We start from the raw sequence: 27,666 nt of genomic DNA on the forward strand, positions 1-27,666 counted from the left end.
TGTAATATTTAGGTTTTCTGGCTTTACTTTCAAAACAGAGAATATTTAAACATTTATCCCAGACCCGGTGCAGCATTTTGCCCCATAAAGACTTTCAATGTAATAGGTTTTTTGTTATTTCTTACAAACTAAGGGATGAGTTGAAATTATTTTGTATGGAAATTGACAGCATATCACATAATAAATTAATACCCAACTCAGAAAAGTCCTTAATGTTAACAGGAAAAAAATGAGAAAAAAAAAAAAAATCTGTAAAGTTAACCTTATAAACTTAAAACCATATAAACTGTATAACTTAAAACTTTAGCATTTAAAATAGAATTATATTTGAAGACAATTATATGTAATGTTTTTACATTTATTTTTTATAGTAAAGTTCTAGCAACAACACTTGCCAGTTTTTGTTTATAATTAGTGCCGTTTTAAAGTAATTTTTTTGTGTGAAAAATGTATTTCAGAAGGTTGAAATACACTATATTCAAGAACAAAAACAGTAATTCACATGTTACAGAGATTTTATTAATAATTGCATATTTATCTCTACAATAACACATTAAAATGATTTTAATATTAACAGTGGTCTATGTACACTGCAAATGAAGCAGATGGATGTAACATTCAGTGATAAACAGCACAAAGATCTTGAACAGTGGACTTGATACATCTGAAATGTTCATTATTACTGAAGTAAAGAGTTCCTATCTGTTTGTGAATCACTTTATTTCAGAATATCAGAAAAGGAAAGAACTGACTATGTAAAACCTTAACGTAAAATTACAGACCAAAGAAAAGATCTATCGTTCACGTTGGTGCTAAGGCTGATATCAGTATCACAATGTTTCAGGTAAGACGAGTACATGTGTGTAAATCATATTCCTCTGGGATCTGGAGGGATCTTCTCTTAGAAGTCAATGATAGATCCAGAGATATTCATTGTCTCCATTATGTGTAGTTTCTGAGGAGGGTTCAAGATGAATTCAATGCTGCATGTGTCCAACAACCAGAGGACTCATCTCCTTCTCTTGCATGTCCATCAGATTTTACAGTCAATCTGAATCCGCAAGACCAAGTCTCTCAATTTCCAGTGGATCTTTTACCTGTAAAGACAAATGGAAGAATGAACCTATGAGATGCAAAAGGTCAATCTTTTAAATGACACGGACCCCCGAATATGATCATCCTCATGTGAGAGACCCCATCCTAAAAAATTTAAAGGCATCTGTAATTTCTTGTATAAAGACCTAATGAATACAGTGAAAGATTCATATTATAAATGTCTAAAATATTACCTGTAAAATAATTAGCTTCCATTAACTTACATTATTAAATTTAATATAGTATTGTTATACTGTATTTATTTCCTTGTTTATTTTAATATAATTTTCTCTCTCTTTCTTTCTTTCTTTCTTGGTTTACTTAAGGCAGAAACACACCAAGGCGACGCCAACGAACTAGTGGCAGACTGCAGGGTTGGCTCACATCGGCAGGGTCTGGGTCCAAAGTTGGCCTGACACACCAAACCAACGCTCAACAGCCGACGGCCAAGTAGCACGTCCGTTCTGCGCCTGCGCAAGAAGAAATGCCTTTCCGTACCAGCAGGTGGCAATGGCCAATCAAAAACGGCTCAAAACTAGCCCAATGGCCAATCAAAAATGGCTCAAAACAAGCCCAATGGCCAATCAAAAATGGCTCAAAACAAGCCCAATGGCCAATCAAAAACAGCTCAAAACTAGCCCAATGGCCAATCAAAAATGGCTTGAAACAAGCCCAATGGCCAATCAAAAACAGCTCAAAACAAGCTCAATGGCCAATCAAAAACGCCTCAAAACTAGTGCAATGGCCAATCAAAAACAGCTCAAAACAAGCCCAAAGGGCAATCAAAAACGCCTCAAAACTAGCCCAATGGCCAATCAAAGACGCCTCAAAACTAGCCCAATGGCCAATCAAAAACAGCTCAAAACAAGCTCAATGGCCAATCAAAAACAGCTCAAAACAAGCCCAATGGCCAATCAAAAACAGCTCAAAACAAGCCCAATGGCCAATCAAAAACAGCTCAAAACAAGCCCAATGGCCAATCAAAAACAGCTCAAAACAAGCCCAATGGCCAATCAAAAACAGCTCAAAACAAGCTCAATGGCCAATCAAAAACAGCTCAAAACAAGCCCAATGGCCAATCAAAAACAGCTCAAAACAAGCCCAATGGCCAATCAAAAACAGCTCAAAACAAGCCCAATGGCCAATCAAAAACAGCTCAAAACAAGCTCAATGGCCAATCAAAAACGCCTCAAAACTAGCCCAATGGCCAATCAAAAACAGCTCAAAACAAGCCCAATGGCCAATCAAAAACGCCTCAAAACTAGCCCAATGGCCAATCAAAAACAGCTCAAAACAAGCCCAATGGCCCATCAAAAACGCCTTAAAACTAGCCCAATGGCCAATCAAAAACAGCTCAAAACAAGCCCAATGGCCAATCAAAAACAGCTCAAAACTAGCCCAATGGCCAATCAAAAACGCCTCAAAACTAGCCCAATGGCCAATCAAAATCAGCTCAAAACAAGCCCAATGGCCAATCAAAAACGCCTCAAAACTAGCCCAGTGGCCAATCAAAAACGCCTCAAAAATAGCCCAGTGGCCAATCAAAAACAGCTCAAAACTAGTGCAATAGCCAATCAAAAACAGCTCAAAACTAGCCCAATGGCCAATCAAAAACGCCTCAAAACTAGCCCAGTGGCCAATCAAAAACGCCTCAAAACTAGCCCAAAGGCCAATCAAAAACAGCTCAAAACTAGCCCAATGGCCAATCAAAAACAGCTCAAAACAAGCTCAATGGCCAATCAAAAACGGCTCAAAACTAGCCCAATGGCCAATCAAAAATGGCCCCAAACTAGCCCAATGGCCAATCAAAAATGGCTCAAAACAAGCCCAAAGGCCAATCAAAAACAGCTCAAAACAAGCTCAATGGCCAATCAAAAACGCCTCAAAACTAGCCCAATGGCCAATCAAAAACAGCTCAAAACAAGCCCAATGGCCAATCAAAAACGCCTCAAAACTAGCCCAATGGCCAATCAAAAACGCCTCAAAACTAGCCCAATGGCCAATCAAAAACAGCTCAAAACAAGCCCAATGGCCAATCAAAAACAGCTCAAAACAAGCCCAATGGCCAATCAAAAACGCCTCAAAACTAGCCCAATGGCCAATCAAAAACAGCTCAAAACAAGCTCAATGGCCAATCAAAAATGCCTCAAAACTAGCCCAATGGCCAATCAAAAACAGCTCAAAACAAGCCCAATGGCCAATCAAAAACGCCTCAAAACTAGCCCCATGGCCAATCAAAAACAGCTCAAAACAAGCTCAATGGCCAATCAAAAACGCCTCAAAACTAGCCCAATGGCCAATCAAAAACAGCTCAAAACAAGCCCAATGGCCAATCAAAAACAGCTCAAAACTAGCCCAATGGCCAATCAAAAACGCCTCAAAACTAGCCCAATGGCCAATCAAAATCAGCTCAAAACAAGCCCAATGGCCCATCAAAAACAGCTCAAAACTAGCCCAGTGGCCAATCAAAAACAGCTCAAAACTAGCCCAGTGGCCAATCAAAAACAGCTCAAAACAAGCCCAGTGGCCAATCAAAAACAGCTCAAAACTAGCCCAGTGGCCAATCAAAAACGCCTCAAAACTAGCCCAGTGGCCAATCAAAAACGCCTCAAAACTAGCCCAGTGGCCAATCAAAAACAGCTCAAAACTAGCCCAGTGGCCAATCAAAAACAGCTCAAAACTAGCCCAATGGCCAATCAAAAACAGCTCAAAACTAGCCCAATGGCCAATCAAAAACGCCTCAAAACTAGCCCAATGGCCAATCAAAAACAGCTCAAAACTAGCGCAATGGCCAATCAAAAACAGCTCAAAACTAGCCCAGTGGCCAATCAAAAACAGCTCAAAACTAGCCCAGTGGCCAATCAAAAACGCCTCAAAACTAGCCCAGTGGCCAATCAAAAACAGCTCAAAACTAGCCCAGTGGCCAATCAAAAACAGCTCAAAACTAGCCCAATGGCCAATCAAAAACAGCTCAAAACTAGCCCAATGGCCAATCAAAAACGCCTCAAAACTAGCCCAGTGGCCAATCAAAAACGCCTCAAAACTAGCCCAGTGGCCAATCAAAAACAGCTCAAAACTAGCCCAGTGGCCAATCAAAAACAGCTCAAAACTAGCCCAATGGCCAATCAAAAACAGCTCAAAACTAGCCCAATGGCCAATCAAAAACGCCTCAAAACTAGCCCAATGGCCAATCAAAAACAGCTCAAAACTAGCGCAATGGCCAATCAAAAACAGCTCAAAACTAGCCCAATGGCCAATCAAAAACAGCTCAAAACAAGCCCAATGGCCAATCAAAAATGGCTCAAAACAAGCCCAATGGCCAATCAAAAACAGCTCAAAACTAGCCCAATGGCCAATAAGACACAGCCTCAATCTAATCCAATGGCCAATCAGAAACGGCCTCAAACTCACCCAATGGTTAATCAGGAATAGCTCAAAACTAGCCTAATGGCCAATCAGAAACAGCCCCAATCTCGCCCAGTGGCCAATCAGACACAGCCCCAATCTAGTCCAATGGCCAATTTAAAACAGCTCAAAACAAATATCCAAATATCAAAACTCTAAATATGCCACTCCCATACATAAAATATAAAAAAATATAAAATACAGTCACTGTTATGCATTATACATATTTTCATATTTACGTAATCAATGTATTCAAAAAGGAGCCCTAAGGCACTTCCTCTCCCTTACAAAACTCTCCATCTAGCACAGCTTTATCATTGGTAGAATATAAAATGAGTAAATTACTACAATACAAGCATTTCAGTTAAATGTAATTTATGCAATACGTCAAACCATTAATCAGCTGAAAAAAAAATTTAAAAAAATCAACTTGCAGCAAGAATTTAAATGTAACCTAATTCTGTGGGAAATTTTGTCATCTAAAATGGATTCATAAATTTTTAAGTGAGTTTCAGGTGTTCAAATGCTACTTTGGAGGAGTCACAGACAGCCGCAAACCAGATACTGAACCTCCATAATAACATCTTACTCAGTTTTTTCCAATAAAATTTTCATTAAATGATTTTCAGTGAGTCGCATCTTAAAACAAATCCTCATACCTGCTTTGAGGCTGTCAGGAGGAGCAAAACATTTTCTTTAATTTGGAGAAAAAGCCCTCGTCTTTCTGTTTGTGCCCTGTCCCAGTCTGATTACCGCCCCCTCCTGGACAAAGACAGGTACTAGTTTTAACATGACCGCCCCAGATTCTCCTGTAGACGTGACTGAACTACCGCTACCTGCAGTGGTGCTGGTCACGCCACTGACGGTTCCCTCCACATCGGTCTCGTCCTCCGCGTAGCTCATCATAAGAGATCGTTGTCGGTCCGTCAACATCCTGGACAGAAGACAAATGGATGGATCGGTCATTTTAATGTGCAACAGTGACATAAAACAAGTCCTTTTATCATATTTAAGAAGTCTTACTTGGGGATTTTGATCTTGACGTGGACGTAGTGGTCACCGTAACCATAGCCGCTGACTCGCGGTATACCTTTACCAGAGAGCCGGATCCTCTGGTCAGTCTGGATTCCAGCTGGGATCTACGAGAACATTCACTTAATGAATGACTAATCACCCTGATTAGTATTTGAATATGATCATGTTAACATCACCAAGATGCCCCACCGAGAGATTGACTGTCTCGTACAGTCCTTGTGCTCTGACCGTGCCGCCCAATATGGCCTGAGCCACAGAGATCATGACGTCAGAGTGGATGTCAGCGCCGTCTCTCCTGAAGATCGGACTCTTCTGGACCTGAGAACATCAACACAGTTAATTAGCATGGTGTACACAAGATGGATCTGGGATTACACGGAATCACAGAATGTTCCTTCTTTATCCAGTTAATTTAATAGAAACAGACTTCTGTCTTCAGACTGATCTGGCAACAAAATTCTTGTATAGGTACAGAAAGCCCTGGAAAGAGCACACAACAATACCCTAGTATTTGGTTTGTTTAGGAACACAACCGCACTTACATACACTCTTAAACTACAGGATTGTTGAATACGTCATCATCAAATGCTTTATCAAAAAATGTGACAATGCCGGCATTTCCCACTAGCATTTTGAGCGCTGTTGGTCGGATTCTTAAAGGATTAGTTCACTTCAGAATGAAAATTTCCTGATAATTTACTTACCCCCATGTCATCCAAGATGTCCATGTCCTTCTCTCTTCAGTGGAAAAGAAATTTTAATGTTTTTTTTTTTTTTTTATATAGAAAATGAGTGATGTTTTCTCTAGATATGAACCTTATTTCTCGTCTGGGATCATGTAGATCACTTTGAAGCTGCACTGAAACTGAATTTTGACCTTCAACTGTTTGGTGCCCATTGAAGTCCACTATATGGAGAAAAATCCTAGAATGTTTATCAAAAACCTTAATTTCTTTTTGACTGACGAAAGAAAGACATGAACATCTTGGATGACATGGGGTGAGTAAATTATCAGGAAATTTTAATTTGAAAGTGAACTAATCCTTTAAACACCTCTGATTGGCCATTGTGTTCACGCACTCAACAGATATGTCTGTGATTGGCTACAATGATCAATGCTTCAAGAACATGCTTGAGGCAATACCTTTATTTCGATATACAGTAGTTTTATATGAGCGCACCTGAAACATAGCATTGGATGTCGCAAAGTGCTGCTGCAGGGAAAATATATAATACAACTGGTCGTAAACATGAGACATGCTTAAAATATAAAATATATAAAAATAACCTAACTCATAAGATTAAGATATAGCTAACACGTATAGTTTAAAGCGGCATGCCCCGTCAGATACAGTACTTGTGCTGTGTAATGCGTTTGTGATGTGGTGTTTTCCTAAGCACATAACTTACATTTCACAGGTAGCTATATTCTCCATCTGTAAATGTTAGAAAGTCATACAAATATCTTCATTTTGCTGTCAGGAGTGGATGAGCCTTCTGCTAGTGAATCTCCTCAAAACTAAAACAGACGGAGCGCAATCGAATAGGAACGCCATAATTCTGACTAAAATATACAATTTGCTAAAATGTTTGTTGTTGAACGATAAATGTGCCATATGTAGAATTTTACATGTACAAATAAGTGTATTTTTATGATAGCAGTAACTGTAACTAACTTTGGGGTAGTCAAAATAGCCTAATATAGCTAATTAGTCTGTGCTTTTGTTTTTATTTTCATTTTTAGTCTAGTGAATTTAACTTCTGCTTTAAAAAGCATTATTTTTTTATTTTTAGATTTTAATGTTACAATGTTAAAATGTAAGGTAATTTTCCCTTTTTTTTGCATATATATAGCATGTCAGACTATGGTTACATTCACTGTACTTGTTTTATAACCTTCATATGAAAACTGTTTGGAGGACAACATTAGGCATGTTAAATAAAAAAAAAAAAAACAAAAAAAAAAAAAAACCTATTGTTTTTTTTCTAAATCCAAATAGAAAAATGTAGAAAATACAGAGATATATACTGTATATCGCCATTTAGCCAAAAAATACAGAGATACGATTTTTTGGCCATATCGCCCAGCCCTATCTCTATCCGCTGATAGACGTCTGCTTTCAAACACTACCATGTGTATCTGTAAGCGCTCAGGGATGAGTGTCAAACATGTCTATTTACATGTCTATTATCATTGTAGCCAGTCAGAGATATCTGTTAAGTGCATGAACACAATGGCCAATCAGAGGTGTTTAAGAATCTGCCCAACAGCGCTCAAAATGCTAGAGGGAAATGCTGGTGTCGTCACATATTTAAGACAGTACTTTTCACAACCCTAATTGTTAACAAATGTTGCTGTCATTTTTATAATTAGCATCAGTCCGATTATGAGAAGAAAATAAAATCACTGCTTATTTATTTCCAAATGCAATAGTAAACTTTTTTTTTCTATCTCAGAAGCATTAAATACTTTTCTACTGCAAATTATAAATGTATGGAAAGATTATACTGATGCAACATTAAATAGTAAACTTTTTTACAGCAAACTAAAATGATGATCAAAATGTAATATTTTATAAATAAATAAATATTGTTTAATTAAATGCTATTTGCATTAGCAAAACAATTTATAATATAAAATAAAAAAGTTATATTGAAAAATGATCATTATTTTGGAAACGTCTTAGTATTTGGTTTGATTCCTTTTGCTTCAATGACAGCAGCACTTACACTAAGGTTTAAGTTCATTTTTATGCCCTTCACTCACTAACTTCCCTCCGTCTCGTTCACTCAGGTGTACATCATTGCTTACGTTGCATGAGTCCCCACTTCTCGCAGAACCCTTGCAATGGGTTTAAATAGAACACCCTAAACACTTGATCACTTGTGGAAAAATAATTGAAGTATCAATCTACAGTGTAATTATTTTCCAATAAATGCATAGCTAAAGTAGTTCCAGGCAGGTCTTGACCGCATTACAGTTCCATATCACTTCGCCAAAATATTTCATTCATTTTAAAGCCTACATCAAAAGAAGCAAACCCCACAAAACAGTTTTTTAAACTGACCATGTGACTACTCAAAACATGCTTATAGACTTCCTAAAACCTTGAACGCAGTGATATACTCACTCTGAATGTAATGAAGATCTCTTTCTTCCCCACAGGCATTCGGACCGTCTGTCCATCTTCAATTCCTGACAAACACAATAAACAAAAACTCAAACTCAATAACTTTACTGAAACCTGTCTCACTTCACCAAAGATGACCGGCTAACTCACCAGCAGGAACGGGCACTGTGACGGTTTTCCTCTGTTTGGTCTGTCCCGTTCCTCGACACGCCGTACAGGGCGATGTGACGACCGAGCCTCTCCCGCCACAGCGTCGGCAGGTGGAGCGCATCACGAAAGGCCCCGTGTTCACCGTTTCCTACAAGGACAAACGATACATGTTGAGCTATAGGTCACATCTAAATTACTTTATGTGCCTGAGGGCGTCACTTACCATGCCAGTCCCGTTGCAGTTCCCGCAGTGCTGGACTTTAGATCCGGGCTCATGGCCTCGGCCGTCACAGCGCTGACACGTGCCCTCGATGTTGACCGTGATCTCCTTATTCACTCCTTTGGCAGCCTGAGCGAACGTAAGCTCCATGACATACTGTTAACAAACAACAGAGAGTTTATGGGTTGTCAAGGGGGAATCCAGCCATAAAAATGGGATTTACTGTATAGAGGGGAATGTCACAGAATTTCACAATCGAACACTACTCAAATCTGATTGGCTGCCTTTACACTTATTTAAAAATACATTAGATATCTGCAGAAGAGACCACATCTGACCTCTTGTGGCTGATCGAAGATGGCATTAAAATCCCCGAAGCCTCGCGCTCCAGAAAACTCGCCAAAGATCTTGCGGAAAAGCTCCTCAGGGTCGATGCTGGCCCCTCCGCCCCAGTACTGCTGATGTCCCGCGCCGGCCTGACCCGCATCAAAGCCAGCAGAACCGTACGTGTCATACTGTTTCCTCTTCCCCTCGTCACTGAGCACCTGAGGACAAAGCATCAGCCCAACGGAAACTCATTATTCCTTCTGGACTCGTATATATTAGAACAAGCTTTCACAGAGAAAGGCTTCAAACCTCGTAGGCTTCAGCCAGCTGTGCAAACTTCTCCTTAGCTTGAGGGTCGTCTTTGTTAGTGTCTGGATGATATTTCTTTGCCATCTGAATGGGGAAAAAAAGAATCATGGTCAAAAGCCAGAAATTGCACCAGTGCTAGTTGTCAAACGCATTATTTTGTCTAAATTCAACACAAAAAGCTGTTTAACATGTCCATTGTTACTACCCAGGAAAAGAGATAACCAATAGTGTGCTAATATACAGTGCCGCTTAAAGGTTGTGAACTCCTTGCAGAATGTGAAAATGTGAAAAGTTAACAAAATGAGAGATCATACAAAATGCATGATATTTTACATAAAATATGTTTACATTAAATTCACAAAAAGACAAAAACAAAAATAGCTGAATTTATTAAAATGACCCTGTTGTATGTAAAATATCTTATTTAGGACAGTGCTAAATAAAAAATAACATGCATTTTGTATAATCTCTCTTATTTTGTTTTTTTCACATTTTCACAGAATTTGCAAGGGTACTGCACTGTAGTATTAAATAAAAAAATTAAAATTATCCCATAATTTACTCACCCTCAAGCCATCCTAGGTATATATGACTTTCTTCTTTCAGACGAACACAATCAGAGTTATATTAAAAATATCCTGGCTCTTCCAAGCTTTATAATTGGAGCGAATGGTAACCGAGATTTTGAAGCCCAAAACAGTGCATTCATCTATCATAAATATAATCCATATGGCTCCAGGGGGTCAATAAAGCCCTTCTGAAGCAAAGCAATGAGTTTTTGTAAGAAAAATATCCATATTTATACCTTTATAGACTATAATCACTAGCTTCCAGTAATGTCCGTCCATTCATTCACGAGAGAGTGGAGTTCTGGCGGATACAGGAGTATCGTAAGCTCTCGCGGTTCAAACAAATGGAGCTTGAGTTTGTTGCCCAGCTCTTCTTCTCTTATATTGAAATCCTCTGACATTTCTCTTTAAAATGTATCATTTTAAACTTCTTATTTGTGACCGGTGCTTTGTTTTGCTCTCTCCTCTGCGCTTCCATGTTCGTCATTGTGTTATGCGGCGGGTCAGAGGTCACTCTTCCGCCCAAATCAACTCGTGTACAGAAGCCAGTGATTCTAGTTTATAAAGTTTTAAATATGGATATTTTTATTTAAAAAATGCATCGCTTCACTTCAGGAAGCCTTTATTAACCCCCTGGAGCCGTATGGATTATTTTTATGATGGGTTTGTGCATTTTAATGGGCTTCAAAGCACGCCCCCATTCACTACCATTATAAACCTGCGCAGGGACGTGCACAGACATTTTGGGGGGCTGTGCCCGGTTGCATAAAGCACCTTAAGTGTAATTTTCCCTTAAGATCGCCCTTATGTTTCCCTTAAACTTAAGGGTGTTGCAGAAAATAACCGTTAAGTGTTACTTAAGGGTTTCTTTAGGCGAAACGTCATAAACCCTAAGAATTTCCCTTAAGTATATATTTTTCACTTAAGTAATGCGTAAGTGTTGCATAAAGCCCCTTAACCTTCATTTCCCTAAGTATATCGTAAGGTTCGTAAAACTTCACCTTAAGTGTTACACAGAGTGAGCAGGTTCAATCCAAGTCGTATAACGTGCCACGATCGGCCGCTTTATATGATAGACAAATTGTACTTTAGCGGTTTATTCACATAAACATTGATGAAATATAACATATCTTATATGGTCAACGGAAGCGCAAACGTGCGTGCATCACACGCAAAAACAAACCTCATTGGTTCTTGCGCGCACATTTGAGCTTCCGACACAGCCGTAATCATATGGATGTCTTTCAATAAATGGACATAAATGATGAGAGAATATTAAAAATATCTTTATTTGTTATCCAAAGATGAATGAAAGTCTTATGGGTTTGGAACGACATGAGGGTGTCAGGGTGAGTGAATGACGGCAGAAATCTCAATTTTGAGTAAACAATCAATTTGAGTTTCTCTCTTTCATATTTGGTTTTCTTTTTTGTTTTCCTTATCCATATTATGTTGTTTTCTATGAAAACTTACCACGATACGTATTAACAAATAACGTGTCCATGGCAACAGCAGAATTTTTTAACGGCAAAACCTGGGATGCTGTCGTGAAACACTTAACGGTTTCCCTTACCTAAGAGAACAGTTTAAGAGATTATATGCAACACCCTTAAGTCATTCCCTTAGTTAAGGGGAAATCACGCCTTAAGTGTCATACTTAAGGGAAAAACTTAAGGTGCTTTATGCAACCGGGCACAGGGGCTCAAGTGGAAAAAAGGGCACTTTTCATAATTATTTATTTAAAAAATAACGAACCCTTAAATATATTAAGACAACTTTGACTTCACTTACACTCATGCAATTGTTTTATACTCCACAGATTTCTACAAAATAATCAGTTCACACAGAGACCATGGTCTTCTTTAGTATTCACTAGGTTTATCACAAGAGAAGTCAACAGCAACTATTTTCAAGTAGCCTATATATTTAGAATAAATGACTGCACCAAGAAGAGGGACATAGTTTCACTAATAATTTGTTTATTTTGCACAAATCAATAAATAGTTTTAATTTTTTGGTGTTATTGGAATACTTCTTTCATGAAGTGGACAATTTTAAGATTTTACAATTTTACAATTTTAAGGTCCATTTTTGCTGCCATGTCTTTTACTCTAATGGAAAGAAAACTTAACCATAACCCTACACATTTAGATGGAGTTTGTTTTAAGCCTACTACCCTCCATCTGTTTGCATCTGTAGATTTCTTCTAAATTAACCAAAATAAGCTAATCTGCATATTTAAACACATCAAAAAAAAAATTCCTGAACTGTTAATACATTATATGTTATAACAAATGCCTGCAGAGGGCGCCAAAAGCCTGCTGATTTTTGTTGTTAGACAGCACAGCATGATCAAATCCACGATCAAAGCCAACTATGATAGAAATGCTACAGTCACTGTAATTTCTTCAACAAGAATATGTGGACATCAAACACGCAAAGACAGAGCGAGGGTTTAAACTTGTATTGATGTATTATCATGTGTAAGCGTAGATTTAAGAATAGCATTATGTAGCTGATGCTGTATTATGATTTTTAAATGGTTTTAATAAACCATGCATCCTTAGAAAACTGTCTAATAATGTGGTTCATGGATGCTCCTCTTCTGGTATTGACAGCCCAACCTATCGGTCAAGTGTTTACCATACTCAATGCATAGCACAATACAATAATTTAAATTATAATATGACATATATTTCATTAGTATCAAATCAGGCAGATGTGTTGATTGTGGTCAAACTATTAATGCAGCGTTAAATGTATAAATAGCCCTTAAATAGACAAAACTTTCAGGTTTGTGAACAATGGCTAGCCTACCTGAAAGAAATGCACGGGATGCATCCATCTAGGGCCCTTTTTCTTTTTCGCTTCTTATCGCCAGGCAGCAGTTGCATTTTCGCGGAAATAGTTGTCACAAGTTTTCAGCCAGCAGCAAACTCGAGGTGAGGTGAGGTGGGGCGCGCGTGCGTGCGTGCGGGCATGAATGGCGTGTCGCGGAGTGAGGGCATCTGAACTCGACAAAGCCGACCTGATATAGTTTTTTTTTATTATTATTATTTGTTTTTTATTTGTTTTATAAAGTAAATATATTTGTTTGACAGGGAAGCTGAGCGCAAACAGGAATATATATATTCATTTATTAAAAAAAAAAAAAAAAAAAAAAAAAGCACCCCAGAAAAAAGGGCACTTTCTCTCCAGGAAGAAAAAGGGCAGGTGCTCAAGCCCCTTTTTTGTCTATGTGTGCACGTGCCTGAACCTGCGTGAAGTTGGCCCCCCACCCAACGCAAAACGTCTGCAAAATAGTCTCAGGGTGTTTTCACACCTACGGATCGCTTGTTTTGTTCCGAAACAGGGACTAAATTTGTTACAATGTTGCTTTTTTTCTTGGTTCGGTTCGCTTTCACATGGCAAAATTTCAAAGCGTACCAAAATGCTTTAAGGTAAGTCACATGGGAGTAAAACTGTCCTCTTATTGGTCAGAATTTTCTCTGCGTCATCCATCAAAATAATGATTGACAAGTTCGCTCCATGAGTTTATTGTGGCTTTATTTGTAACTGTCCAGACACACACAAACACTTTATAAATGTAGCCGTCTCTACCGCAGTTAATTCATATTTGCTGCGGCAAATTCAAACCCGCGCTCTTTCTCTCTCTCTCCATCTCTGGATTTCCCAGCGCTGTCTAGTAGGCGACCTGTTGTCCGTGTGTCTGTCGAGAGAGACCATTTGAATTTTATAATGAAGCAGAGGGGGAATTGAGACTTCGTCGGGACAGCATTCTCGCACGGAGAAGTGTAATTACACACCAGAGGCGATCGTTGGCTTTCAGATATTGTAAATAATGTGCTCACTCACAGATTCAGACATTACTGATTTTTATATCATATTTTCCGTTATGAAATGATATAATTTGGTTCGTTGGTCCGTTAGGGTGCTTTCACACCTGCCTCATTTAGTTCGGTTGAATCGTACCAGAGTTCGTTTGCCCCTTTGGTGCGGTTCGTTTGGGCAGGTGGGAAAGCAGCAATCGCACTCGGGTGCGCACCAAAAGCGGACCAAACAAGCGTACCGAGACCTGCTTGAAGAGGTGGTCTCGGTACGCTTTCAAACGAACTCTGGAGCGGTTCGCTTGAGATGTGAAAGCAATCGACCCATTTAACGGACCAACGAACCAAATTATATCATTTCATAACGGAAAATATGATATAAAAATCAGTAATGTCTGATTCTGTGAGTGAGCACATTATTTACAATATCTGAAAGCCAACGATCGCCTCTGGTGTGTAATTACACTTCTCCGTGCGAGAATGCTGTCCCGACGAAGTCTCAATTCCCGCTCTGCTTCATTATAAAATTCAAATGGTCTCTCTCGACAGACACACGGACAACAGGTCGCCTACTAGACAGCGCTGGGAAACCCAGAGACGGAGAGAGAGAGAGAAAGAGCGCGGGTTTGAATTTGCCGCAGCAAATATGAATTAACTGCGGTAGAGACGGCTACATTTATAAAGTGCTTGTGTGTGTCTGGACAGTTACAAATAAAGCCACAATAAACTCATGGAGCGAACTTGTCAATCATTATTTTGATGGATGACGCAGAGAAAATTCTGACCAATAAGAGGACAGTTTTACTCCCATGTGACTTACCTTAACGCATTTTGGTACGCTTTGAAATTTTGCCATGTGAAAGCGAACCGAACCAAGAAAAAAAAAGCAACATTGTAACAAATTTAGTCCCTGTTTCGGAACAAAACAAGCGATCCATAGGTGTGAAAACACCCTTAAATGGGTCGATTGCTTTCACATCTCAAGCGAACCGCTCCAGAGTTCGTTTGAAAGCGTACCGAGACCACCTCTTCAAGCAGGTCTCGGTACGCTTGTTTGGTCCGCTTTTGGTGCGCACCGTGATTGCTGCTTTCACACCTGCCCAAACGAACCGCACCAAAGGGGCAAACGAACTCTGGTACGATTCAACCGAACTAAATGAGGCAGGTGTGAAAGCACCCTGTTTGTGCTGAGTTTGTGCTGGTTTGTGCCGTAAAAATTTCCATTTGTGCTGCTTTGGTTTTTTAGATATTAAAAGAATATTTATAGGTCATTCTCAGGTCACCCAGCCCCCCACATGCTCCAAATTCACCCAAAATAGTCTCTATCATTTGTGCTTCGTTTGTGCCGGTAAAAGTTTTGTTTGTGCTGCTTTCGATTTTAAAATATTAGACTTTGAATTATAGGCGATGACGTCACTCAGCCCCCCACTTGCTCCAAATTCACCCTAGATAGTCTCTTTTGTTTGTGCTCCGTTTGTGCTGGTGAAAGTTTAGTTTGTGTTGCTTCTGGTTAGGCATGTGACGGTATCAAATTTTCATGTTGCGATTAATTGATGAAGCTTTTATCACGGTATATGGTATTATCTCGATATTAAAATAAGTTGCAAAACCATTTTTGTCAGAGTTTAACAGGTTTAAGAACTCTTTTTGTAATAAAACAAAAACAACTCTGAAATTTTCAAACAGATTAAAATGCGAAAGAATTAGGCTATAAAGAACAACAGTTAACACTTTACTCTATTTAATGCATTAACTAAGATTGAGCAATAGCTACATTTGTTACAGAAAGTATTATTTTTTTGTTAATGCTAGTTTAGAAACACAACTGATCATTGTTAGTTTTATCTCAGGTCCATTAAATAAGTTGTTTTGATTTTAGTAATGTTATTAAATAGTAACTAAGAAATTAACATTAATTAATAATAATTAATTTTTATTGTCAGTTTAGTGATAATGAATGAACATGTTAACTAATGAAGCTGTATGTTTTCAAAGTTTTACTGAACAGTAACAAATAATCAGAACATTTCTAATAATTAGGGCATGTTGTAGTCCAGATTCAAATATAAAAATGTTTAGGTTTGAAAATAAATATCATTTTAAGTCTTTTTTAAGTATTCAGTATTTGGTGCTGTGATGAACAACACTGAGATAACAAAAACAATGAATGGCTGTTTGAAGCATTTTAAAAACTTCACTAGCGCAGTTACTTTGTTTGCACGGTTTCCGTGGTAACCGCTGCACACTGCTGTTCCATCAGCGCCCTCTGCTGTCAGAGAGTGAACACGCACTTTCATTCAGCTCGTCTCCTTCACTGGTTCCGCCATGTGCTTCTCGTGCACGTTGGGATTGTTTACATCTGAGCGCGTGTCCTTTTGACGCAGAATACAGCGGTGTTGTGCATTTTATATGATTGATGGGTTAAGTATTCTTAATTAATAATTGGTAATAAATTATTATTTACGGTATTCTGAAGTGCCGACGATTACAATATTGTGGATATTCATTATCGCGATTTATCGCATTACCGAATATCGGCACGATGTTTTGTTTTTTTGTTTTTTTAGATATGCCTGTTAAAATAATATATAAAATCTCAGGTCACTCTGCCCCCCAACCCACATAGGTTATGCTTCAAATTCACCTTAAATAGTCGCGATTGTTTGTGCTTCGTTTGTGCTGGTGAAATTTTCGTTTGTGCTGCTTTGGTTTTTAAAATATTAAAAGAATTGGCAATTCATTCTGAGGTCTCTCAGCCCCCCACATGCTCCAAATTCACCACAAACAGTCGCAATCGTTTGTGCCGATAAAAGTTTAATTTGTGCTGCCTTGCTTTATAAATATTAGACATTGATTGCATTGAAATGCAAATTGCAAAAGAGCATAGTATAGTGACTATTAGGCTATATACCAAAGCATAGACATTTAACACAAATAGTTGTCTTTGTTTGCTTTCGAGTAAAATCAAATTAAACTAATGCCTATATTTGTTTTTTTCGATTTGGTTTAGTTAGACAATTAAATAAGTCATATTTTCTTGACGTAGGCTAAATAATTGAAGGAATTACACGGACTGATGCAGCTTTTTTGATGCAACAACTTTCCGTTTCTGACACGCGCTTGTCACTGAAAAGGAGGAAAGCAAACAGACCTAATTTGAAATCACATTGCTCCTACTATTTGTGTTAAATGTCTATGCTTTGGTATATAGCCTAATAGTCACTATACTATGCTCTTTTGCAATTTGCATTTGCAGCCGTTCAGTGTCATTCATTTCAATGCAATCAATGTCTAATATTTATAAAGCAAGGCAGCTCAAATTAAACTTTTATCAGCACAAACGATTGCGACTGTTTGTGGTGAATTTGGAGCAAGTGGGGGGCTGAGTGACGTCATCGCCTATAATTCAAAATCCAATATTTTAAAATCGAAAGCAGCACAAATTAAACTTTTACCGGCACAAACGAAGCACAAATGATCTATTTTGGGTGAATTTGGAGCATGTGGGGGGCTGAGTGACCTGAGAATGACCTATAAAAGTTATTTCAATATTTTAAAAACCGAAGCAGCACAAACGGAAATTTCACCAGCACAAACGGAGCACAAACAAAAGAGACTATTTTTGGCGAATTTGGAGCATGTGGGGGGGCTGAGTGACGTCATCGCCTATAATTCAAAGTCTAATATTTTAAAATCGAAAGCAGCACAAATGATTGAGACTATTTTCTGTGAATTTGGAACATGTGGGGGGCTGGGTGACCTCAGAATGACCTATAAATATTCTTTTAAAGGTCCCGTTCTTCGTGATCCCATGTTTCAAACTTTAGTTAGTGTGTAATGTTGTTGTTTGAGTTTTAAAATTTTACAGATTTTATTTATACTCTAAGTTCAATGCCAAGCGAGATATTTTATTTAACAGAAGTCGCCTACATCAAACGGCCAGTTTGGACTACATCCAATGATGTCACTAAAACAGTTTTTTGACTAACCTCCGCCCACAGGAATACACAAAAAAAAGGGGGCGTGATCTTGTTGCGCTCCCACGGAGAAGAGCAAGAGTTGCGTTTGCAGAGTGTGTTTGTCGCCAGGTCGTCGAAACGCTGTTATTTTCATCTCGCAGTCCAATCACCTTTGTTTGGCCTTCCCAGTGACGCTGTACTTAGAGATTAATGGTTACAATTTATGTTTAACTCTGTTCCCGAAAATTATAATCCACATGTAAAACTATGTGCAGCACATTTTGCTGAGGACAGCTTCCTCAATCTCAATCAGTTTAATGCCGGATTCGCACAAAGATTATTCTTGAAAGATGGAGCAGTTCCCTCTTTGTCTGGAGAAGGCGTGGTTTATGGACCACAACCGGTGCGCTAAGCTGCTGTCGAATCACAACACAGGAACCGCTGGCACAATCAGAACTCGTTACGTATTTCTGAAGGAGGGACTTCATAGAACAAGGAAGTCATCAGCCCGTTTTTATGACAGTGGAAACAGCGGTATACAGATAAGTAAATTATGTGAAAAATACTGTGTTTTTTTACACGCGAAACATGAACACATGTTATATTGCACACTATAAACACAATCAAAGCTTCAAAAAAACACGAAAAACTGGACCTTTAATATCTAAAAAACCAAACCAGCACAAACGGACCACAAACGATTGAGACTATTTTGCAGACGTTTTGCGTTGGGTGGGGGGCCAACTTCATGCAGGTCCATTACAAAGCTTGGAAGAGCCAGAATATTTTTCAAATATTTTTTCTATTGTATTTGGCTGAAAGAAAAAGTGTCATATACATCTACATTGGCTGGAGGGTGAGTAAATCATGAGATAATTTTTATTTTTGGCTGAACTATCCCTTTAATAACTGTGACAACTAGCCCGGTCTATATATATATATAAGGCAAACTCACACTAGTCAGGCGTCTTACCTGATAATAAGCTTTCTTAATCTCCTTCTGCGTTGCCGTCCGTGGAACTCCTAAGATCTGGTAGAAGTCCTGTTTTCTTGCAGGAGAGCTGGTGTGAAACGACATCTTACACATGAGATGAGAAGAAGCGCCCACGGCTGTGACATACAATAATACGATTACAGTTATGAAGAGCATATTTACTATGGGTTTATTATTACAGTGACATGTACTGTAACAACTACAGCATTTTTACAACACCACAGATCACTTCAACAAACCCTTACTTTTAGATTTTGTTTAGAAATATAACTGTTGAACTGAGTCCTAATTTAACTAATTTATTAGAAATATATGGGTTGTTTTCAAAGGATTAAAATACTGACTTTATTATTATGCTAATAACACGACTAAATATCAAGGAACATATGCAAAAACATATGCAAAGTATAATTTCACTGTCTACATGAGCCAAACTATTACAAATACATACCATGGTAACCACAGGTTTTACATAAATAAATAGTGTGGTGTCACTAGGAACAATAAATATTGTCATATGATAAAATCATGGTAAATGGTACATGTAAAAAAACAAAACAACAACAAAAACATAGTATTGCCATGGGACTTTCTGATAAGTGAATAATTTAGGTGTTAGTTATTATAATGAATAAAGCCAAAACTATGTTTTACTATGGTAAACTTCAGGTCAGGTCTTTTCTAGGAGCCAAATGGAAACAAACAGAGATCTACAATGGCAAAACACCCCATCACAACATGATTCCCATCACACTATGTGTTATTTTTAAAATGTCTTCATTTTTTTCTTTGTAATAATAACGCATGCAGACTCATTAAGTGTCTTTATAGGGCAGCTGACAGTCACTGCTGAACTGCAACAAGGTCAGAGAAGTTTCTGGAGACTGGGACAAACCGGGTCTGTGATTCTCATCAGATCCAAACTCTTATTTGCACACATGATCGATTAGGCAGCTGTTGATCACAGTGATTACATGTATTGATCAGAGTTCCAGTTTGCTTTCTGACCTACTAAACATATATGTGGTTACATCACCATGTCATGTAACATATGAAGCTGAATCAATATAAATCAGACCAGAGCTAATTTATTTTAAACGCATAGTTAGTTTGTATGTAGCTGGATGCTCAGGCCTTTCTATCTCACCTGTCATGCCTCTCAATGTCACCGCACTCCCGGCTCCTCCGCCGAGCCCGCCGAGCGCTGTCCAGATCTGCCGGCCCGACAGCGTTGAGAAGCTCCTGTAGGCTCCATCCGCGCCGGAGATGAAGGCTGAGCAGGCCCGTCTGTGGCTGGAGGACACGGCCACTGTGATCCAGCGTGCAGAGCTGCGAGCTGCGGTACACGCCATCTTTGACACTCACTGACACGAGAGCGACTGCGCATGTGCGAGCTGCACACGCATGCGCATTACTGTTAAGAGGGAGATTCTTGGTTAGCTCGACCATTCCTTAGTACTGCTGTGAACTGACATAGAGTGGACGGGCTGGTGAAGTTTCTGTTTATAAAATGTATAATACGTTGCACTTAAAGGGTTAGTTCACCCAAAATTGAAAATTCTGGCATTAATTAACTCATCCTCGTGTCGTTCCAATCCAAACCCGTAAGACCTTCGTTAATCTTCAGAACACAAATTAAGATATTTTAGGTCTCCATAGGGAGCAATGACATTTCCTCTCTCAAGATCCATTAATGTACTAAAAACATATTTAAATCAGTTAATGTGAGTTCAGTGGTTCAATATTAATATTATAAAGTGACGAGAATATTTTTGGTGCGCCAAACAAAAACAAAATAATGACTTATATAGTAATGGCCGATTTCAAAACACTGCTTCATAAAGCTTCATGAATCTTTTGTGTCGAATCATCTGTTCGGAGCGCCAAAGTCACGTGATTTCAGGCATTGGCGGTTTGACGCGCGATCCGAATCATGATTCGATACGCTGATTCATAACGCTCCGAAGCTTCCTGAAGCACTGTTTAGAAATCAGCCATCATTATATAAGTTGTTATTTTGTTTTGTTTTTTTGGCACGCCAAAAATATTCTCGTTGTTTTATAATATTAATATTGAACCACTGTACTCACATAAATTGATTTAAACATGTTTTTAGTACATTAATGGATCTTGAGAGAGGAAGTGTCATTGCTCCCTATGGAGGCCTCACAGAGCCATTGGATTTCAACTAAAATATCTTAAGTTGTGTTCCGAAGATTAATGAAGGTCTTACGGGTGTGGAACGACATGAGGGTAAGTAACAAATGACAGAATTTTCATTTTTGGGTGAACTAACCCTTTAATGTATTTAATTTTTTTTTTTTTTTGTATGCAAAAACAAAACAAAAATAATGACTTTATTCAACAATATCTTCTCTTATGTCTCATTCTCCTGATTATGGTCAGCACTCCCAGAATTTTCATTTTTAGTTGAACTAGCCCTTTAAGAGGAACTTATTTTAATGCAGGCTATCTCATCATTAAACACAACTCACAATGAAATATGATACAAAATGCAAAGCCAAAATATTTAAAAATGCATTTAACAAGCATATTCAATAAAGTAATTCAAGATCATGATCACTTTCAATTGGACTAAATTAATATAAAATAAAAAGAGCAAGAAAACATTGTGGACTGAATAGACTAAATACAAAATAAAGTAGGCCAACATAACAAATTAAAAGTACAGTGTATAACATTTCTTATTTGTATACAAATATTTTCTATAGCTCAGAAATCAGCCTTCTGCCATTTTAAACTAATTGGAGATATTTTACCAAAAATGTTTTGATTTGCAGAATTTGATTTGCGTCTATTTATCTATCTATCTATCTATCTATCTATCTATCTATCTATCTATCTATCTATCTATCTATCTATCTATCTATCTATCTATCTGTCTATCTATCTATCTGTCTATCTGTCTGTCTGTCTGTCTGTCTGTCTATCTATCTATCTATCTATCTATCTATCTATCTATCTATCTATCTATCTATCTATCTATCTATCTATCTATCTATCTATCTGTCTGTCTATCTGTCTGTCTGTCTGTCTGTCTGTCTGTCTGTCTGTCTATCTGTCTGTCTGTAATATAGTCACCGACTGCGTTTTTATTTCGCAGACATGACATAATACTGCGTGATTTACTGAACCGCCCACAGTGCGAGTTTATGATTTGTAAATCAGCGTTTGAGCGCAGCGAGACGCGTATCGCGCGCGCCAGCTCTGCGTCACAGAAACGCACTCATTCAAACGCACGGGATCACAACACCGAGGCACCCGGAAGGTTCAAACGCGCGAGCAGCAGTCCAGAATGAATCGCTTTAAAACGTCCAAATACAAGAACACCACTCCCAAAATCCCCAAGAAAGATGTGAGTACAGCCTCGTTGCACTTCAGACCCAGCTGGAAGGCGTGTGGGGTTATTGTGCGTCTTGTGATTTGGGCTCCGAGCAGAAGGAGTGGTGCAGATGCACTGATGATGTCTTAACTTCCTCTGTCCTCAACTGAAGCTACATGTACTTTAAAATGCATGATCTTAAGACATTGCATGCATATGAATGTGTGTTATATGAGTAGTGATGACGCTGTGATTTCATGCTGAGTGTGTTATGAAGATGCATTGAATACAGTTGTGTTAACTTGATGATCTTGCTGGAAGTGTATTTTACATTGCCATAATTGCATAATGCATTCAAAGATGCGCACATGACACTAAAATAATCATTAAGAAATGTAGGAGAATAACAAGTGCAAAAAGTTAACGATATAAAAGGTTGCTCATGCAAAAACTTTTGGTGACCAGATTCACTGAAGCCCTCAGGATGAAATAATTGAATCAATTAATAATTACTTTAATCAAAAATTAAATATTCTGATTGATTTTGAGGTAATTAAATTAATTAATGATTAAATATGGCCTACAACAACAATTAAATGTTTTTTTTAATACTCTATGAGAACACTACACTTCCCCCCCCCCCCCAAAAAATAGCTGTGAAAACGATTGTATTTCCAATTTTGTAATTTTTAATAATAAAATGCTTAATGACATCCAATTAACAGATTATATACTTCAAACTTTGAATTCCATGAGTATTTTTTCACAATAATGGAATGTTTTTTTTTTTTATGTAATATTGCAAAACAAATTGGTGCATTTCAATTATTGATTTATTGAATTATTGATTTATTGTTTCAAAATAAGGGTGTACTAATAACGATGTACTAACAATGTACTGCATTTTTCGTGTACAGACCGCAACCTTGTCAAAACGACCCCGTTCACATGGAGCCGTGAAAATGACTGAAAACTAAGGCTGGGAAAATACATTGTTTCTCAATTTGCGATACAAAGAATCTGGAATGATTCTGTATTTTCCGATGTATCGCGATTCTCTCTCGAATCGATTCTGAGATAAGTTGGACATCGTCGGCTTTTATCATCCGATTCGACATGCTGGATCAGTGTCGGAGCTCGTCGGGCCATCTGATCATTCTGATTGGCTGTTCAGCTACTGCCACCTGCTGGTTCGGAAAGGCATTTCATCTTACGCAGGCGCAGAACGGACGTGCTACTTGGCCGTTGACTGTCGAGCGTCGGTTTTGTGTGTCATGGCAACTTTGGACCCAGACGCTGCTGACGTGAGCCAACCCCACACTCTGCTTTCGTCGCCACTAGTTCATCGGCGTCGGCTTGGTGTGTTCTGGGCTTTATATGCACCACTTAAACCTAAAATAATCATTCATAAAGTTTGAAAAGTTTGAAGCGAATTTCAAGGGTGTTCGCAGTGGGCTGTTTACATTAATTTCACATCATAAAAGCATTCTGAGCCGAGGCGCAATATATTTAACCACTTGCGTGACTCAGCCAAACGCACGAGCGCTCTTCTTCATGAGCATTTGAGTGTGCAGTTTAAAACCAGCCTAGAGCGCCATCTTAGTTAAAACTAAGCTCAGAATTGATTCGAGAAAGAAAATATTAGAGGCAATCCAGAATCATTGTATGTATCGAGAATCAATGTATTGTCCCAGCCCTACTAAAAATGCTGTATTATTCATGCCAGGCCAGTAGATGACAATGTAATTTGTAAAGAAACTACACAGCTATAGAATGAACACGTAATACACACGCGCATGATGTCACAAATTCGCGTTTTTGTAGTTTGCATGGAGGCTATAGTGGTATTGTTTTCAAAAATTAGCTTTTAGGAAAGTTTTCAACCCCCCTAAAACGCTGTTGTCATGTAAATGAACGACCAAAACGCAAACAAAGTTTTCAGTTGAAAACGGTGTTGTGTGATAATTTGTAATTTATTTATTTAATTCTGAGTCCTTTGGCACATTGGTTTATCTTGGCACTTTTTCACCTGCGCCACATAGTTTTTTGTTGAAACAACCAAAATTTTGCATATTCAAATCAGATTGAGTGCTCTGCGGTGATGCAGTAGACAGATTTTTCTTCATACTAGACAAATAAGAGCTCCTGTTTCTTGTCGTCATATGTGGTGTGGTGGTGTTGTTAAATAACAGCCCTGACGTTCACAGACCGTCAGTGTGGCTTCTTCACATATCAGAGCTTTATGATCTCCGACACACATGTTTGTGTGTTTATGTGTACATGCGGCACATGTAGAAGAAGTGATGCTTGAATGTCATTGCATTGTGTTTGAACTTCCGTTTTTGCTGTAGTTCTGTATATTTATATGGCATTTCTGTTGAGTAATTAGCTGGTTAAGTGGATTTACTTGTTGTAGAGTTAATGAAAGTTATCATGAGCATTGTAATGTTTGAAGCGGATATCATAACATATGTCAGTAGGCCTTAAAGTTAATTTTTAAATCTGTAAGATCTTACCTTCATGCTGTGAAAACACAAACCAGAAGACAGAACTCAATGAGCGCAGTGCTGATAAGGGGCAGTGCCCGGTTGCATAAAGCACCTTAAGTTTTTCCCTTAAGTATGACACTTAAGGCGTGATTTCCCCTTAACTAAGGGAATGACTTAAGGATGTTGCATATAATCTCTTAAACTGTTCTCTTAGGTAAGGGAAACTGTTAAGTGTTTAACGACAGCATCCCAGGTTTTGCCGTTAAAAAATTCTACTGTTGCCATGGACACGTTATTTGTTAATACGTATCGTGGTAAGTTTTCACAGAAAACAACATAATATGGATAAGGAAAACAAAAAAGAAAACCAAATATGAAAGAGACGAGAAACTCAAATTGATTGTTTACTCAAAATTGAGATTTCTGCCGTCATTCACTCACCTTGACAACCCTCATGTCGTTCCAAACCCATAAGACTTTCATTCATCTTTGGACAACAAATAAAGATATTTTTAATATTCTCTCATCATTTATGTCCATTTATTGAAAGACATCCATATGATTACGGCTGTGTCGGAAGCTCAAATGTGCGCGCAAGAACCAATGAGGGTTGTTTTTGCGTGTGATGCACGCACGTTTGCGCTTCCGTTGACCATATAAGATATGTTATAAGATATGTTATATTTCATCAATGTTTATGTGAATAAACCGCTAAAGTACAATTTGTCTATCATATAAAGCGGCCGATCGTGGCACGTTATATGACTTGGATTGAACCTGCTCACTCTGTGTAACACTTAAGGTGAAGTTTTACGAACCTTACGATATACTTAGGGAAATGAAGGTTAAGGGGCTTTATGCAACACTTACGCATTACTTAAGTGAAAAATATATACTTAAGGGTTTCTTTAGGCGAAACGTCATAAACCCTTAAGAATTTCCCTTAAGTAACACTTAACGGTTATTTTCTGCAACACCCTTAAGTTTAAGGGAAACATAAGGGCGATCTTAAGGGAAAATTACACTTAAGGTGCTTTATGCAACCGGGCACAGAGCTACATTCACTCTATAAAGTCAAGTGTCATTTATTTTGTCACTGTTGTGATATCACATCTGCTGATATTTATCAGTCATATAGCACTGTGATTTTCATGTGGTTTTGCTTCAGGACCCAGTTTTGATGTCAAGTGGCGACTACAGTGTCTCTAAGCTGTTTATCTGCAATAAAAAATACAATATTTTCGAGATCAAACATTTAAATTTTTATATGGCCATTTGGATTTCATTGAAGCATTGAACATGGGAGCATGCTTTTCCAAAGATTGGGTCAACATGTGTATGGCAGTTATTATTTTATGTCATTGTTGTCATTGGTGTTCACCTCGACCTGATGTCTTATTTCTGGAAGAAACACAATGTGTAAGTCACATGAGGTCACACTGTTAAAGACTGACAGACAGTTTGTGTTGTGAGGACATTTAGCTGAGCGTCCGGATGTAAAGCGCTGACTAATGCTGCTGTAAGTGTAAGGTGAGATCAGATCTTTTTTTGAAAGAAATTAATACTTTATTCATCAAGGACACATTAAATTGAGCAAAAGTGACATTTATAGTGTTACAAAAGATTTGCATTTAAATAAGTGCTGTGCTTTTGAACTTTTTAATAGGCTATATTCAATAATTTAATAAAAATGTATTACATAAACAAATAAAATGGCATTTTAAATTGTATTAAATTCCCTCATTCAACGTGAATCTGTTGTTCCACCAGTTTTATTGTCCAGCATGCAGGTGATAATTGTCAATGTGATGTGGTCAGAACTGGAGGCATTGTTTCTGGATGTCAGGTTTAGAGTTTCATTTGCATATTCTCTGTGCGTTTTAAGAAGCCAGAAGGCCTTATTTTCATATTTTATTTATATCTTGTGTTGTAATGCACTGGTTTGTCACCTCACCGTCGTGTAGGAGTGTTTTTTGATCCCTGGAGATGCAGCATGTGTGTCTCATCATGCATTGAGGCAGTTTCACACCGTTGTCCTTCTGAGTGTCTTCTCTCTGGTCAGATTCGTGCTGCTCGAACACGTTCACTCTCTGCGTGTTGTTTCTTGTTGACATTCTGGAAGGATCTGAAACCATACAGCTGCTCTTTGCAGGAGCTCTTCTGCATTTCCTTAAGTGTATCTGCTGCTTCACGTGTGTCTGTTTGTGCGCCGTTGGCTGGAGAAAGTGCTGCGTTTCTATCCGTTTCCTCTTTCCTGTTTGTGATGATGTCAGTTGTAATCAGTGTCATTTTTTGTCAACATCTCAAGGCTTTTGGTGTGTGTTCCGGTGTTATTTTAGTATTATCTGTATACTATTTTAAATTGGTTTTCAGTTTTCATTTTAATTAGTAATTTTATGTAATTTTAAAATTTTTAAATATTTAGGTTTAATTTATATTTATTTTAGTTTGTTTATTTTAGTATTTTTTTTAAATTCTATTAAAAAATGATTGATTAATTGGTTGGTTGGTTGATTGACTATTATTTAAAATTAGATATTTTAATTTATAAATTTTTAGTGTTTTTAAAGTTTTTATTTGGCATGCTTTAATTTTTAGTGTTTATTTTAGTATCTAGAGTTAGTCTTTTATTTTAAAATTACTTATTTCATATGTTTGTATTTAAAATAAATATAAAATAAAAATTTTCACTAAATTTTAGTGTTATTTTCATTATTTCTTTTTAAAAAAATATTTTTATTTATTATTTTATTTAGTAATTTTATTATTGTAAAATTATTTATTTTGATATTTTTATTTTCAATTTAGTAAGT

The 27,666-nt window shown here is 37.8% G+C and overlaps 2 protein-coding genes across 4 annotated transcripts in view; one reads left to right on the forward strand and one right to left on the reverse strand.

The window, feature by feature from the left end:
- Positions 1-539: 539 nt before the first annotated feature.
- dnaja3a (DnaJ heat shock protein family (Hsp40) member A3a) lies at positions 540-27,004 on the reverse strand. Of its 3 annotated transcripts, XM_067381286.1 has the most exons (13): positions 26,808-27,004; positions 20,169-20,435; positions 19,001-19,137; positions 9,673-9,756; positions 9,375-9,581; positions 9,040-9,192; positions 8,817-8,964; positions 8,667-8,731; positions 5,725-5,853; positions 5,524-5,639; positions 5,337-5,434; positions 5,160-5,262; positions 540-1,097 (listed from the first exon to the last, which is right to left on the reverse strand). In XM_067381286.1, exons 2-12 carry the CDS (start codon positions 20,371-20,373, stop codon positions 5,174-5,176), a joined length of 1,431 nt encoding a protein of 476 aa, XP_067237387.1. In that variant the 5' UTR covers positions 20,374-20,435; positions 26,808-27,004; the 3' UTR covers positions 540-1,097; positions 5,160-5,173. The 3 variants fall into 3 exon arrangements, with proteins under 3 accessions (XP_067237387.1, XP_067237389.1, XP_067237388.1); XM_067381288.1 differs by lacking the exon at positions 5,160-5,262 and having other exon boundaries at positions 26,808-27,002; XM_067381287.1 differs by lacking the exon at positions 26,808-27,004 and having other exon boundaries at positions 20,169-20,487.
- coro7 (coronin 7) overlaps positions 22,094-27,666 on the forward strand; it is a 173,115-nt gene continuing 167,542 nt past the window's right edge. Inside the window, exon 1 of the mRNA XM_067381280.1 lies at positions 22,094-22,397. Coding sequence (XP_067237381.1) covers positions 22,338-22,397 — 60 coding nt within the window. The 5' untranslated portion in view covers positions 22,094-22,337. The remainder of the gene's footprint in view (positions 22,398-27,666) is intronic.

This window comes from Chanodichthys erythropterus, chromosome 3, assembly GCF_024489055.1.
Source record: "Chanodichthys erythropterus isolate Z2021 chromosome 3, ASM2448905v1, whole genome shotgun sequence".
NCBI classification, from domain to species: domain Eukaryota; kingdom Metazoa; phylum Chordata; class Actinopteri; order Cypriniformes; family Xenocyprididae; genus Chanodichthys; species Chanodichthys erythropterus.

What these genes read in the sequence shown, in the direction of transcription:
- dnaja3a (XM_067381286.1), bottom strand. Translation starts at nt 20,373, where the DNA reads ATGGCGTGTACCGCAGCTCGCAGCTCTGCACGCTGGATCACAGTGGCC. An exon ending in CACAGTGCCCGTTCCTGCTG is followed by an intron (nt 8,732 to 8,816) that starts GTGAGTTAGCCG and finishes TGTGTTTGTCAG; the next exon opens with GAATTGAAGATGGACAGACG. An exon ending in CGTGACCAGCACCACTGCAG is followed by an intron (nt 5,263 to 5,336) that starts GTAGCGGTAGTT and finishes GTCTTTGTCCAG; the next exon opens with GAGGGGGCGGTAATCAGACT.